Below are 15862 nucleotides of genomic sequence, written 5' to 3' on the forward strand. Positions count from 1 at the left end.
AACTTTTCCAACTTTTTGTTTATCTATGTATTTGCAACTAAATATTAGGAAAGACTATTTTAAAAGTAGCTAAACCCTCTCACCAGTGAAAAATAACCCTCCTCTTGGCCAGCCCAACATGGTAATAGATCTGGTATCCTGGAAAATTCTGGCTCCCTCTTCCTTTCCACCTTCCTCCCACAATGTGAGCCTTGGGAAAAAGACCATTGAAAATGTATTCCCTGGGCCCACGGAGAGCCAGCTATTGTTTCTAGCTGTCCCAGGAAGTGAAAGGGTCCCTATTAAATGAGAAAAGCAGAAAGCCCCGAATATTGAAAAATCCTTCTACTAGGAGAGGACAGCCCGGAGTTGTTCCCCTCCGGGAAGAGGGATTTTAATCCTTCACTAATCCCACTTTAATGAAATGCAAATTCAGGGCAAATAAATTCCTGGCTCCATAAACCTTTCCCAAAAGATTCATTCTCACTCAAGAAAGCAGGCATCTCTCACAATCTAGTGCTTGAGCCCTCCTTTTAGTCCAGGCAGTAAGACAAGTCTAGATAAATAAGGCTGGAATGCCACCGGGCCATCATCCTCTATTCTTATGTGGACACTCCCATCACATAAAAGAATTTACCAGTCACATGCTGTAGTTATTTAAAATCCAAGCCCCTAATTTGACCCAATGACACAAACACTCACATATAACATCACAGACTCAGACCTTAGTAGTCACCTACCTATTCCAACCCTTGTCATTTTAGGGATGAGGAAACTGAGTCCCAGAGAAGTGACTTGCCCAAGGTGGCAAGTGGAAGACCTGGGATCTGAACCCAGATTTTCTGACTCTCTAAATCCATGGCTATTTCCACTGAGCCTTCTTATTCTGAAACAAAGGATTCAAAGAATTTAGGGCGGAATTTTTTTTTTTTAATTAACACCAGGCATGCACCTGGGGTTTAGTATTGATTTTAACACTTAGTACTTGTAGACACTTCTCTCTGAGCCTCAGTTTCTTTGTTTGCTAATGGGAGAAATGAAACTGAAGCTCTCTACCTAGAAGGGCTGAGGTAAGGAAAGTACTTTGTAAAACGTCCTGTGTTATACAGATGTGAGCTCTCATTACTATGAAGAGTCTTGACAATAGTTTGAGTTTCTGCTCTGGATTAAGAGGAAGCCCAGGAAAACTGGAACTGAATTCAAGACTATTTCTTCCCCCAACCCCACCCCATAAGAGAGTGTATGGCAAAAACCTTAAAATTTCAGTTAAAGATTGAAAAGAACAGGGGCAGCTAGGTGGCTCAGTGGATAGAGCACTGGCCCTGGATTCAGGAGGACCTGAGTTCAAATCCAGCCTCAGACACTTGACACTTAACTAGCTGTGTGACCCTGGGCAAGTCACTTAACCCTCATTGCCCCGCAAAAAAAAAAAAAAAAGATTGAAAAGAACATTAAATGGAAAGCTAAGGACTAATGAAAAGATATGAAAAACTGCTAAGTGCCTAGAATCTTTTGTGGGGAAACAGATCTGATCCTCTCTGGCCAAGGGACCAAGTCACAGTTGCTGGGGGAGCCAGCTACTGACTTGGGGGGACCCATTTTCTGAGCCCCTAAGGGGACCCTGGGCTTTGTGAAACTTACCAACCTGAAGTCCCCAAGAATCATAGCTCTAGAAATGACTCAAGAAGCCAAATGGCCTACCTTGGTGTCTCTAGACCTCACTGATCTTCCTTCCCTCTGACCTTTTTTTTTTTGGTAGTAGAATCAGAGGTGAGGGCCTAGATCCAAGAAGCACTGATTAAATGGGGGGGGGGCAGGGCAATGAGAGTTAAGTGACTTGCCCAAGGTCACACAGCTTGTGTCTGAAGTCAGATTTGAACTCAGGTCCTCCTGAATCCAGGGCCAGTGCTTTATCCACTGTACCACCTACCTGCCTCACCCTCTGACCTTCTGAGCATTTATTCTGAACTACTTAATCTCAAACTATCTTGCATTATTCTCTAGATGATGGTTATGTTGTTAATCCTAGATTCCCAACGAGACTGGAAGCTTATTTAGGGCAGGAACCATGTCTTCAACTTTCCTGCATTACTCTTAATGCTATCCCACACCTACCCACCCCAACTAGGATGCTGGGTAGATAGTATGAGTTCAAAAACTGCCAGCAGGCTTAAAGAACATTTTCTGAATATCATCAAGGATTTATCCTTTGCTTTGCTCAGTGACCTTGAACTACTTCTAGAGCTTGGGTTGCCCCTGGGGCTCTTAGTTATTTAACTTCTCAGTGGCCTAGGCAGTTCTCTAAAACTTCTAGTTGCTAATAAGAGGCAATCTGCAATGGTAGAGGGCCTCACCTTACTGGAAGTTCTCTACTGCAATGAAATCACAGTTCAATTTTTTTTAAAGTTATTCTATCATTCAACAAATATTTGCTGAGCCTATGAAGCACTGTCCTGGGTGCTGAAGGATGTTACTGTTCAGTCATTTCATGTCTGACTCTGTGACTCCATTTGGGGTTTTCTTGGCAAAGATACTGGAGTGCTTTGCCATTTCCTTCTCCAGTTCATTTTACAAGTGAAGAAACTGAGGCAAACAGGGTGAAGCAACTTGCTCAGGGTCATATAGGAGTAAGTGTCTGAGGCTAGATTTGAACTTAAGTCTTCCTGACTTAAGGGCCCCTCTCTATTACCCCAACCAGGATGAATAATCAACCTAATGAACTTGACAAATATTAAGGGAGTCAGGGTGGTACAGGAGGATTGGACCAAGGTTCCAATTTCACCTCTGATAAAACAAGAACCAGGAAAGAAGGGTGGGCAAGTCGTATGATGTACTGGAAAGAATACTGAGCCTGAGTTCAAATCCTGGGGTTGGTTACTTGCTAGCTGTATGACCTTGGACAGGTCACTTTGATTTTCTGGGCCTCATTTTCCTCATCTGTAAAATGAGGGTGTTGGACTGGAGAATCTCAGCCTTCATTGTCTAGAAACAGGGCTGGAGATTCTCCAGACCAAGGTTCCAGAAGGAAGGAATATGAAAGGAGTGGGAGGGGCTAGGCAGTACAAGACTCAGACATCCTCCCTCTCCTTATCTTCTCCAATGAAAACAAGCACATTTGGAAGGTCTAAAGTAGGTGGAGTCCCGGCCTTTGTTTCCTGATAAGAAGTCAAAGGTTGTTTATAACAATCTCTGCATAACAAGGCAGCAAAGTAGTGTCAAGGATAGTGTGCTGGATTTGGAGACTGGAAGACCTGAGTTCAAATGCAACATCAGGCACTTACAAGCTGTAAGACCCTGGGCAAATCACTTAACCTTGCTTAGGCTAAATTTCCCCATCTGTAAGATGACTATAATAATATACTTATCTTCCAGGGTTTTTATAATGATCAAATAGGGGGCAGCTAAGTGGCACAGTGGATAAAGCACCAGCCTTCGATTCAGGAGACCCTGAGTTCAAATCCGACCTCAGACACGTGACACTTACTGGCTGTGTGACCCTGGGCAAGTCACTTAACCCTCAATGCCTTGCCAAAAAAGTGTTAAAGTATAATGATAAAATAAATATCACATAAAGTCTTTTGCAAATTTCAAATTGCTATACAAATATTAGCCATTATTATTGTTGTTGTTGTTGCTATAAACAAAAAAGATCTCCAAGACTTGAACACTGGACCACTCAATTTATACAAAATAATTTGACAGTAGAAAGTGGAAAGTGCATTGTAATGCAATTTGACTTGTTTTGATTATTATATTCTAGTACAGTGGGATGCCCTAAGGAACCCCGATTTGTTTATAGAGGAAGTAAAGAGGCAAAAATTACTTTAATTTGAAATATGCCGTACCATGTTAAGAAAAGGTTGCATTACAAAAATCAAATACACATTGGTGTTCAATAAATACTTGATAAATTGGAAAATGGGTTTTGCCACTTGAAAAAAGCTTAGAAAGTCAGTTCCTCCAAGAAATGGTAGCCCCCAGGCATGGCCAACTTAGGTGATGAGAGAGCCCTCAGTCCAACCCCATAGCATTACAAGTGAGGAAACTGAGACAGAAGAAAGGGGAAGTGACCTTCCAGCTAGCCAACATCCTAGACCTTACCTTCCAGGTAAAGGCAATACACTTCTCTATCTCTAGCCCCTTAGAATTCACCCTGTGAATCAATAGGTCTCATTTTATAATGGAAACCAAGATCCAGTAGGAAAACACCAGACCCTCACAAACCCTCCCAAAGTGAACTTCGAGTCTGAAAGACCTGGGTTCAAATTCTGCCCCAGCCACTTAGTACATGTAGGACCAAGTCACTTACACTCTCTGAGCTTCTATCTCTTCATCTATAAAATGGGAGTAATAATACTTAAGTGCCACAGTGAATAGAGTGCTGGGGACAATTCCTAACTCTGTGATCCTGGAGAGGTCACTTAACCACTTTTGGCCTCAGTTTCCTTATCTGTAAAAGGGGATAATAATAGCATCAACCTCCTAGAGTTATTGTTAGAATCAAATGAAATGACAATTATAGAGTGCTTAGCCCAGTACCTAGCACATAGTAAGCATTATAAAAAGGTTAGTTGCTGCTGCTACTACTACCACTACCACTGCTACTACCACTACCACCACTACCACCACTACACTACTACTGCTGCTGCTGCTGCTGCTGCTGCTACTAGTACTACTACTACATCACAGGGGTCCTTGAAAGGCTCTGTATATAAAGTGCTTTGCAATTTTTAAAGCTATAGAAATGTCCTTATATGGTCACTCACTTGTACTTTGGTTTCTTCTAATTTCTTTTTTTCTTTTGCAGGGCTATGGGGGTTAAGTGACTTGCCCAGGGTCACACAGCTAGTAAGTGTCAAGTGTACTCCTGAATACAGGGCCAGTGCTTTATCCACTATGCCACCTGGCTGCCCCCGGTTTCTTCTAATTTAATCAGGTGCCCTAAAGCCACTGGAAATTAATGGTTCCATGGTATGTTGGTAATGGAATCCTATTAGATATTTCTTCATGCTGGAATTCAGGAAGTTTTGCTAGATTGTGAGGATATCAAACTAATGCCATTTTTTTTTTTCTAAAGAGGGATGTAGAAAATCACCTTCAACTTTTCATTCCCAATTGAGATAAAGTCCCTTATTCTAAGTATAAAAGCAATGTTTCCCAATGAATAGAGCCAGCTTTGAAGTCAGGGAAATGGGTTCAAGTCCCACCACGGAAACATCTTGGCTGTGTGACCTTGAACAAGTCACTGTACCTCTCAATGCCCCAGGCAACTCCCTACAACTATCAATTACTGTAAGTTACCAATCTTCAGTGCCTGAGAGTCAGTTTCCATACCAGGAGTTCCTCATCCTGATGAAATCACAAATCCAAAGTAATAAAAAGAGAGAGAAAGAGAAAGAGAGAGAGAGAGAGAGAGAGAGAGAGAGAGAGAGAGAGAGAAGGATAACTACAAAGGAAGAGGTAGGTGAATAAGCAACTTATCATTAGTGGTGTGTTAACTACATAATCACTGGTATCATATCTCTCCCACCTGGTGAATAAAATTAGAGGGGTCCGTTTGTGGCAGCCCGCCTTACTATAATGAGACACCACCTGGTTTCTATATTAGAAAGCAAAGGCTGCATGTCTAAACCTTAGAAAGAAAACTAGGAAGGGGGCACAGTTTGGATCTCAGAAAGGGCCCTGGCCCTGGCTCCAAACTACTGCCTTATTATAATAATTCTCATTCCCATAATGCTTTAAGGTATGCTAGGGGACCTTCCTCCCACCAACATGGGAGATAGGTGTACTTCAAATGGTTTTTACAGCAGCTACTAAGTCTAAAGCAGGATTGAAACTCAGGCAAGCTAGACCCCAAGCCAGTCCAACATGGCAGAATACCTCTCTTTCTGCTCAAGGGCTAAACTCCTGGACATTTCCAAGCATCCTACACTGTGGATTCCACATCACGGCACCACCTCCCCCCTTGCCCCAGCCCACTCTGTCCCCTTAAAGAAGCTGGGCGACAGCCACAGTAGAAAATAAGCCAGGGAGTGAATGAGTGACTTCATAAGTCCAGAGTCCTGAAGATATTGGGAGTGGGGTAACTTGTTTATGACCCTGAGACTCAGAATAACACAGGTTCAGATGTAGCAAGCAATCACTGACATCATCAAGGCCAGTTGTCTCTCATTTTACAGATGAGACTAGTGAGGCCCAGGGAGAACCAGTGATTTCTTGGGAATTGTAGGCTGGCCACTTTTCTTTCAAGTTGGGAGAGGAAAGGACCATTGTGAAGGGAAAGAAAAGAATTCTGGGAAGGGGGTAAGGAGAAGTAGAGGAGACAGAGAAGGGGGCAAGGGGAAACAGGAATCAATGTCCTCCTTGACTTTCTCAGTTTCCTCATGCATAAAATGAGGACATTATACATATTAACAGAGACACCAAAGGATGGGAGATTCCAAGCTATATGAGGGCATCTCATCCAACTCTCTTTTACAGATGGGAGAACCAAGGCCCAAGGGAGTTAAATGACTTTCCCAAAGTCTCATGGCTGGTGAGCAGCAAAGCCCGAATTCAAACCCATGTCCTCTAACTGCAAATCCACCCTCCTTCTTTCCTCCAGCCTATTGTGCTGCCTCTGAGGACAAAGACACTTTAAAAGGGGGAGAAGCCAAAATGGGATGGGGGTAGAGAAGTGAAGAAAAAGAAGCCAATTCTCGAAGGCAAAACAGTAATTTGTACCTTACCACCTCATTTCCTTCCAGTTGATTACATACAATAAGAAATACTGACTTGAGATTCTCAAGAATAGAACTCATTTTTTCCCCTCTGTTCAGGGGGCAATGCTTGTGGTCTGACCACATTTCATTCTTGAATGTACTTTATAATGAGCAAAGCACAACCTCTGAATGAATTTTTCCCCCCACAGACACCAAATATAGTCAGATTCTCTCACTTTTTTTTTAGAAAACTATTTAATTGAATATATACTTTTAAAAAGTATATATTCATAGGATTACAGGTTTATAGCTAAAAGGGATTTTTGTTGTTATTTAGTTGTTTTTCAGTCATGTCTGATTCTTTGTGACCCCATCTGGGGTTTTCTTGGCAAAGATATTGGAGAGGTTTGTCATTTCCTTCTCCAGTTCATTTTACAGATGAAGAAACTGAGGCAAACAGGATTAAGTGACTTGCCCACTGTCACACAGCTAGTATGGGTCTGAGGCTGGATTTGAACTCATGTCTTCCTTACTCTAGGCCCAGAGCTCTATCTACTGCTCCACCTAGCTGTCTCAGTAAAATGTAAAGCCTCTGAGAACAGGGACTGGGGTTTCGTATTTTGGTTTTTTGGCTTTTATAAATGCAGCACCTTGCATACAATAAGCACTTAATAAATGCTTATTACATAGGATGGAACTGTCAGTGCTGGCTGGGACTTGAAATCAGGCCCAGAGTTCTATCCACTTTACCACCTAGCTGCCCAGGAAAGGATTTTAGAAGCCATTAACTTCAACCCTCTAATTTTACAAAGGGGTTAAGGGAACACATAGTAAGTGCCTGAAGGAGGATCTGAACTCAGGCCTTCCAGTCTCCAAGACCATTTTGTAATAACCTCACACATATTTTTTAAATTATTCCTATCTTCTGCCCAAGAAACCTTGTAATGCTTAATTATTAATGATTATTCCCACAGGGCAGAGGTCAAGAGGTGCTAATAATAGGAGGAGTGTATACCTCTTGTAGAATTCTACAGGAGACCCAGAATGGACATTTAGACTCAGGAATACAGAACACTACCATTGTATATCAGTGCAATCTTAAAGGTAAAATGAAGTAAAAGTTAAAATAATATAATAAACTCTTTACATTCCTGCCCTTTATGAACTGTTTCATGGTTGTTTTTTGGTTTGGGTTTTGTTTGTTTTTTTCAGTCATTATGTCCCTAGTCTAGCAGTGTCAGGCTCAGCGGAAGCACTTTAAATGCTTATTGGATGAACATAAAATATATAGTTGGCAATAAAGAAAAGGTGTATTTGCAAAGGAAAAGGATGACGATATCAGAGTGCACCAGGTGCCCTTTCAAACCAAACCAAACATGCACACCCACCCACACATGTTAGGTTCTGTAACTGTTCAGTTATGATAGTGTTAGGTTATGGCAAGAACAACATAATTCAGTTAGTTACCAAGGAGTGCACTAAGGGAACTTGCTCTCCCCTCAGCTTCCACTCTATGATGATGATGATGACAAAGATGAAAATGAAGATAATTTATAAAGAACACCCTGAAAAATGAAGTCTAATCCCCTAGGGGTTCTCACTGAGCTGCCCCCATGGCCTAACCCCATTCCTATCCCTACTTTCCTTAAGGGAATTAGTCTTCTTTCGTTTGTTTGGGGTTTTTTGTTGTTGTTGTTGTTTTGTTTTTGCAGGGCAATGAGGGTTAAGTGACTTGCCCAGGGTCACACAGCTAGTAAGTGTCAAGTGTCTGAGGCCAGATTTGAACTCAGGTACTCCTGAATCCAGGGCCGGTGCTTTACCACTGCACCATCTAGCTGCCCCCGAATTAGTCTTCTTTCAGTGGCAATGGGTTTTCCTACCTAATTTGAACAGGGAAGAAAGTGTCTGTCCTCCATCTCCAATAATCTACAGCTCTAGGGGCAGCTAGGTGGCGCAATGGATACAGCACCAGCCCTGGATTCAGGAGAACCTGAGTTCAAATCCAGCCCCAGACACTTGATACTTATTAGCTGTATGACCCTGGGCAAGTCACTTAACCCTCATTGACCTGCAAAAAAAAACAAACAAAAAACAAAAAACACAAGAATCTACAGCTCAAAAAGAAAAAAAAAAAAAGCTTCAGTCTCCCAGAATCCCCTGAAGTAGTTTGGCTTGCAAAAAGAAGTATGCCCCTTCCCCAAAATGTCACCTTCCTACCCAAACAGGAACTGAAACCAGATGTATCTGTGAGTGAAAACCAAAACATAAAAAGAAAAAAAAAAACCCTGCACTTTTAAGTAAACTCACAAGCCAACCGACACTTATCCTAATTTCGAGCAACACAATCTTGCCAACTTTGGCTTTGATTTGCAAGGGATATCCACTAGGGAATTCAAGGCAGAATGACTGACCTGGAGTCAAAAGAAACTGGGGTTGAATCTTATCTCAGACACTTCCTAACCGTGTGATCCTAGGCAAGTCACCTAACCTCTCTCTGCCTCAATTTTCTCATCTGTAAAATAAGGGGGCTGGATCCAAGGTCCTTTACAGCTTGGAATCTTGGATTCCTCCATGGGGATGCTTCAACTTTTCCAGTCACACAGATCTCTGCCTCCATCTTGGCTTTTCTGCAGAACCCATACAGGGATCAGTAGAGAGCCAATCATCTGTAAGAGCATCACAAGTCACTCAGGTCTTACAACTCACTCCGCAGGTGCATGCCTGCTCTCTCCTATTGCTGACAGGGTCTCTTTTCCCAACAGAAGCCAACCATATAGAATAATAAATTCAGAGCTGGAACAGATTCAGATCCAGTCCAAGGGGACACCAGAAGTCCTCCAAGCCAACCCTCCCATTTTACAAGTAAGGAAAACTGAGGTCCAGAGAGCATGATGGCCCTACCCATCTAAGTCCAAGAATGTTTGCTTATTTTTCTTAGAAGTAGAACATGAAATCTCCTGAATCCAGACCTTGTGGTTCTTTCTAAAGTAAGTGAAAATTATCTTGGCTCTGATTCCAACTCAGCACTCAGGTATCCCAATTACAGATCACACCTGCATGATTCACTGAGCCCATGAGGGTCTTTTCTAGTTTTGTACTGGAAAGAGCATGCACACAGGAACCCGTGTGCACGCATGCCCAATAAACTGCACCCACTGGGCAAGGAGTCAGAATCACATGTAGGGGTCCTCTCCCTGGGGAGGGTGGCCCTATTATCTGTGATGTGTTACACTTGCAAGTTCATTAGGAAAATCCCCAAGAAGGAGCAAACTTACCAAAATAATCGGCCTTCGGATGAATATCCATCTCTTGCTCCAGACGCTGGGTGAGTGCTTCTAATTTTAATTCGACTGCAGACAACCCTTGCTCTGGGGGTGGAAGGAGGGTCTGGCAGGGTAATTTTACTTTGGAGGAGCTGGAGTTTTCTGGATGGACACTCCCTTGGGTACTATCAGGTGGCAAGCTACTGGGCCCCTCTCTAAAAGCAGGCCCAAGAGCATCAGACATTGGGACCGAAGAAAGGTTGGGGAAACTCAACTTGGGATTTGGGCCAGAGTCCCTGCGATTGGGCTGGGGAGTCTGCCCATGAGGGGCTAAGTGGTCGATGGACTTAGGGTAAGCAGCACCAGAGGACTGATAGTCAGTGCTGGTTGGCAGTGGGGCAGGTACTGAACTCGAAATGTAAGATTTGGGGCTCCCATGGTACCAGAGCAGAGAGTCCCCAGTGGATTTGGCCACGGCTCCAGGAATCTCCCTTTCCACCGAAGCACTTTTTTTGGACGGCTCTCCTTGAAGTGAAGTACCTGAGGCAGCCAGGGTGGCCGGGGAAGAGAAAGAGGACGACCTCTGCTGTGGCAGGGCCAAGGGGGTCGTTATTTCTGGGGGTTGGGGAGGAGCTCTAGAATTGAGTGTGTGGGAAAAGGAAGATGAGCGCTGCTGGCCGGCCGGCTTCTGCTCGGGGTCCCGACCCAGATGGTGGCCCTCACTCCCGCTGCCATCCTGGCTGCTGTACCCACTCTCAAAAGACCTGCAGGAGTTTGGAGATGCCTGGCACTGGTACAGGGGAGGGTCAGCTGGCGTTTTGGAGCCTGGCCAAGAGCTCCCCGTGCCTGGTCGGATGCTGGTGAACTGGGAAGGCTCCTCCCCCCACTTCTGCCCGGGATAGTTGTCATAGTAATCTCCATGAGAGAGAGAAGAAAAAGCCCCCTCAGGGGGGCCGAGAGCACTACTGCCCCTGGGATCCAGCCCCTGCAAAGCAGATGCCGAGGCATTCCCCGTACCATTTCCATAACTGAAGTCCTGGCTGGCTCTCTTCTGGCCTTCGGGATGCAACCTGGCCCGCTGACCCTGGGGCAGAGCCGAGGCTGACTGACTTTGAAAGGCCAGCTGACTTCCTGGGCCTGGTGCTACCGGCCCAGCCCCAGATGCCAAGGAAGGGGCAGCAAGAGGGGGTTTGGCAGCTCCATCCCCGAGGGATTGCTTACTGCTTCCTCCAGCCTCCCGGTGGGTGAAGGGGCCTGCAGGTGGGACCAGGGGGGCCAGCCGGCCTCCTCCATTGAGGGAGCCACTACCCCGCTGCAGCAGCTCCTCCTGCAACAACTGCTGCTGCTTCTGAAGGTGGATCTTGGCCATCTTGGTGGCAAACACCCTCCTAGTCTCCTCAAACTCCGGGTTGTTGCCCGCTCCCTTGTCCACTCGGAACAGGCCATCCTTGGAGGCCTCATACATGTTGAGGTCCTCGATAAATTTACTGGCCTCAAGGCCCAAGTCTTCGTACTTGTCCATGTTGTCTCAGCACCTGCCCCTGTCCGCCGGCAACGGGTCCTTTGATCCCACAGGGTGGGGGGAGGAAGGGGTTGTTGGGAAAAAAACAGCAACAAATAACCACCACCCAAGGGGCTTGCGTCTCACACAGCTGCTGTTATCATGTGGCAAACACCAGGGGCATGATTCCGATCCCGAAAGGTTTTCTGAGGCTGCAGAAACAGTTTGGCCGACTTTCCCGCCCAGCTCTTCTGCTCCCCGCAGGGACATCCACAAGCAGGTGGCTGCTCCCTTCCACAAACTTCGGGCAGTCCAGTGCCCCCCGTCAGCCCCGGCTGGGCCCAAACGTACTTTACTTTAAATCTTGAAAGGGAAAAGGACAAGAAAAAACCAATCACGTTCTCTGCCGTAAACTCACTGAGCGAGCAAGCGCGGCCCCCTGGCCCCCAACATCTCCGCAGCCCCGAGGAGTTGGGAGGAGGGGGACGGGGTAGGGAGGAGTGAGGGGCAGGGCGAGGGGACGGGGCCGGCTGAGCAGCGACGGGCAGGGGGATCGCCAAGCTCAGGAAGGGAAGATCGGGCGAAGCGGGGCCTCCCGAGCCCGGCCCCTCTCGCCTTCCCCGCGAGGCGGCAGCGGCAGTAACTTGGGGAGCTCCAATCTCGGCCGGATGAGTGGAGGATGAATCGCGGCCCGGGGGCAGAAGAAAGGGGAAGGAGGAGGAAGAGGAGGAGGAGGAGGAAGTGGGGGGGGGGGGTGCAGTCACCGGCTGGGCGCCCTCCCCGCTGCTGGGGCGGGCGGCGTGGCCGGAGCGGCCACGGGCTGCGGGCTGCGTGCGCGGGCTCCGGGCTGCCGCTTTGTCCCCCGGCCGGCCGGGCGCTCTGGGTTGGGCAGGGCAGGGCCGGTCCCGGGGCTCCGGGGGCTCGGCTCGGCCGGACGCCCGCGGGGACCCGCAGGAGCGCGGCGGGAGACGCGGAAGTGGAGGGCGGGCGGGCGGGCGGTGCGTGCCTCTGCTTCTCTCGGCCGCTTTGTGACATTCAGCGCGTCCGGCAGCAACCTTAGCCTGGGCTCGCAGCTCCCACCCCCGGGGGCGGGAGGAGCTGGGGGGGGCGGGGAACAGGGGGCGGGGAGACACGGGGCGGGCCGGGACCAGGGGGCCAGGGGCGGGGGCTGCAGGGACGGCCTCTCTTGCAACTTGCAACGTGGTCGGGAGGGAGGAGAAGGGAGCGAGCCAGCGCCGGCTAGCTTCGGGCGCCTTGGGAGGGGGGCCCCGGGAGTAGAGGGGCGCTGCTGGGCCAGACCGGGGTAGCCTCTAGCACCGTGCCTGCTGCACACAGTAGGCGCTTAATAAGTGTGTGCTGATTGATTGAAATGGAAGTCCAAGGGAGCGGGGAGGAGACACCCCCACACGAACACGCACTCTTCTGTGCGAGTCTGGAACAGCAGAACTTCGCGCTCCGCCGGGATCTGGAGGTGAAATGGACCTTTCTGGTCCTGCCCACCCCTAAGAGACGCACTCCACCCTGCCACCCCACCCCCCACACACACACCTTCCTAAACTCTTACAAGACCCCGCTGCCCGGTCGCTGAAGACTTGGCCGCTGCAGAGGAGTGCGAAGGGAAGCCCTGCGCTGTCCCACCGCCTTTTCGGCCTTTAATTCTCCGGTTCCAGGGACTTGGCCCCACCCCCAGTTAGTGTCGAACCAGAAAAGTTTCCTGGTTGGCCTGAAGCCAGGCATCTTTGCCAGGCTACCTCCGAGGGCGGGAGGGGCCCCTGCAGTGACCGCCTGCCGCCCGGGGGAGGGGCGGCCCTAATGAGAAAGATGGAGTAGGTGTGGCTAGGCAGAGGCTCGGAGGCTGGGAGGCTGCTGGTGTGACTGAAACGTTACAATCCTGGATCCTCAGAGATGGACAGAGAGACAGAAACCCTGGGCATAGAAATGGGCAAGAGGATTGTGTCATTTATCTGACATTCGCTCAAAAATTGTTGAATGTATTTCAGGCCTGGTGGTGATCCTGGTCACCCAACAACCCTCAGTACCCTGGGCAACATTTGAAACTTGAAGTTTACATAGATGTAGCCAGATTGTGTTTACAAATCCCCTTCCTCCCGAGCCTGTGAGGTAGGGAATATAAATATCTTTATACACACACACACACACACACACACACACACACGACACCTCTCAGGTTTCTTCCAGCTCTGGATATAAGTACTCACGATCCATGATTCCCTTGGCGTAGGGAGCTCCTGGTAAAGACACTCCTCTACCAGTGCATATTTGCAACTACTCGGCGATTTCTAGTCTTCGAGTTTCCTGGTTTACTGATAGGTTACATGAGTCCCCTTAGGTCCCGCACAGCCGGGTTTTCCACGTCTAGCACGCTATGCAATGATGTCTCTTGAGAACCTCACAACATACAGATCTTATTGGGGGACCAGCCCAGGTGATGAAAACTCATCACCAAAAAGCTAGCCAACGGCGCAAACATTTTAACTGGTCCCAGCAGTCCACAAAGAACGGTCTGCAAAAGATGTATGGTGCTTTGATAAATGCTTTTTGGATTGAATTATTGAATTTTGAGCCTCAGTCCTACCCCTACCTTGTATTTGTTACTCTTTTACATGAGATATTTTGTTATTGTCTGATCAGGAAGGGCCAGTCTTTAAAGCAGGGGTTCTTAACGTGGGGCTCACAACTTTCAGGCAGTCTAAAAACTTAGATATGAAAAAAAATGCATCTCTATTTCAATTTAATTGATTTCATTTGTAATCCTATGTATTTTGTTTTATGAATTTAAAAACACTGTTCTAACGGGCTTCACCAGACTTCCCAAAGGTATCCGTGGCATAAAAAAAAAGATAAAGAACCTCTGCTTTAAACGTTTAGTTTGAGATATTGTTTAAGAAAACAATCCAGTCTGAATAGCGAAAACACAGTGACTGTGTGTAGCTGTCCAGGGTCATAGCCAGTGTATATACGAAGGAAGACTTGGACCCAAGTTTTCCTGACTGCAAGACCAGCTCTTCTAGCTATTATGCCACACTGCTTTTCACAAATAAATATATAAATATATTAAGTGCACGCATATGTTTTTGAAAGACATTGAAAGATCTGTGATTTCATGAGCACAGGTGGACCACGCAGATCACAACTTTCTATACATCCTTTGTGGACAATTCTTTGTGAATTGCTGTGACCAGTAAAAATGCTTGCACTGGTGGCCAGCATTTTGATGAGCTTAAACTTGACTGGGCTGGTCCTCCAATAAGATATGTATGTCATGAGGTCCTTGAAAGGCCAACCTAAAGGTTGGCTAAATATTAGCTGGGTTGTTCCTTACACAATAGGCACGATAAGCCTGGTGCCAGGCTCAGGCTTCTAGCCTTTCCACCTTGTTAGAATCCTCCAGCGTCTATGCTTCACTGAAATCAAGCAATCATTTATTAAGCACCTACTATGATCAGGCACTATCAAAGCTCAAGGTCAAGTCAATTCTATTCAACATTTCTTGAGTGTGTATCATGTGCCAGGCACTGTGGTAACTCCAATATCATGTTAAGCATCAGAGGAAGTGAACAAAGTAAATGCCAAGCTACTCATTGCAAATATAATCAAGTATTTATTAAATATATACATATTTATGTATATATATGTGCCAAATCCTGTGCAAGATGCCAGGAATACGAAGACAAAAAAAATTAAATAGTACCCGCTTTCAATGAGTTTATATTTTATAAAATATAGGTGGGCATACTTAAAGCAAGATTTCTTTGAATGGAAAAATATGTAGAAAGTATATATATATATATATATATATATATATATATATATATATATATATATATATATATTCATCTGCCTATAGATTTGGGTGTGTGTATATGTGAATTGTGTTACATGTGTACAGCAGAGTTGTTAGAGATAACTTGTTAGTCCTTCCATGACTGGAGATGACTCCAGATGTTTAAGGCAATTGGGGTTAAATGACTTGCCAAGGGTCACACAGCTAGTCAGTGTCTAAGGTGAGAGTTGAACTCAAGTCTTCCTGACTTAAGGACCAGTGCTCTATCCACTGCTCCACCTAGAGTTGACTACTTCATGTGTAGCCTATGTAGGGACATCCCTTCTCTCAATGTTTGACTCAATAATTCGTCTCATCCCTAGTTTTAAGGCAATCAAGGAGTGTTAATATTTCCTAATTACTTATCAAAATATCAAAAAACCTCTCACTAATAAATTAATTCTCTCTGGACACCTATCCCTGTTTATTTATTTATTTAAAAAAACTAGAGAAATCCCTTTTCCCATTAGCTTTCACTTTCACTCAATATCAAACCTAATCTTCTAGACAAATAAACATCAAGGTTAATGATGATACAATTTATTAACAGTGTAACAAATTATAAAATATATAA

At 46.0% G+C, this 15862-nt stretch overlaps 1 protein-coding gene across 1 annotated transcript in view; it reads right to left on the reverse strand.

The window, feature by feature from the left end:
- The window catches only part of LIMD1 (LIM domain containing 1), a 92209-nt gene extending 78453 nt beyond the window's left edge, over positions 1–13756 (reverse strand). Inside the window, 2 exon segments of the mRNA XM_043968732.1 lie at positions 9956–11807; positions 13664–13756. Coding sequence (XP_043824667.1) covers positions 9956–11465 — 1510 coding nt within the window. The 5' untranslated portion in view covers positions 11466–11807; positions 13664–13756.
- Positions 13757–15862: the final 2106 nt, after the last annotated feature.

This window comes from Dromiciops gliroides, chromosome 5 (assembly GCF_019393635.1).
Source record: "Dromiciops gliroides isolate mDroGli1 chromosome 5, mDroGli1.pri, whole genome shotgun sequence".
Lineage (NCBI taxonomy): Eukaryota > Metazoa > Chordata > Mammalia > Microbiotheria > Microbiotheriidae > Dromiciops > Dromiciops gliroides.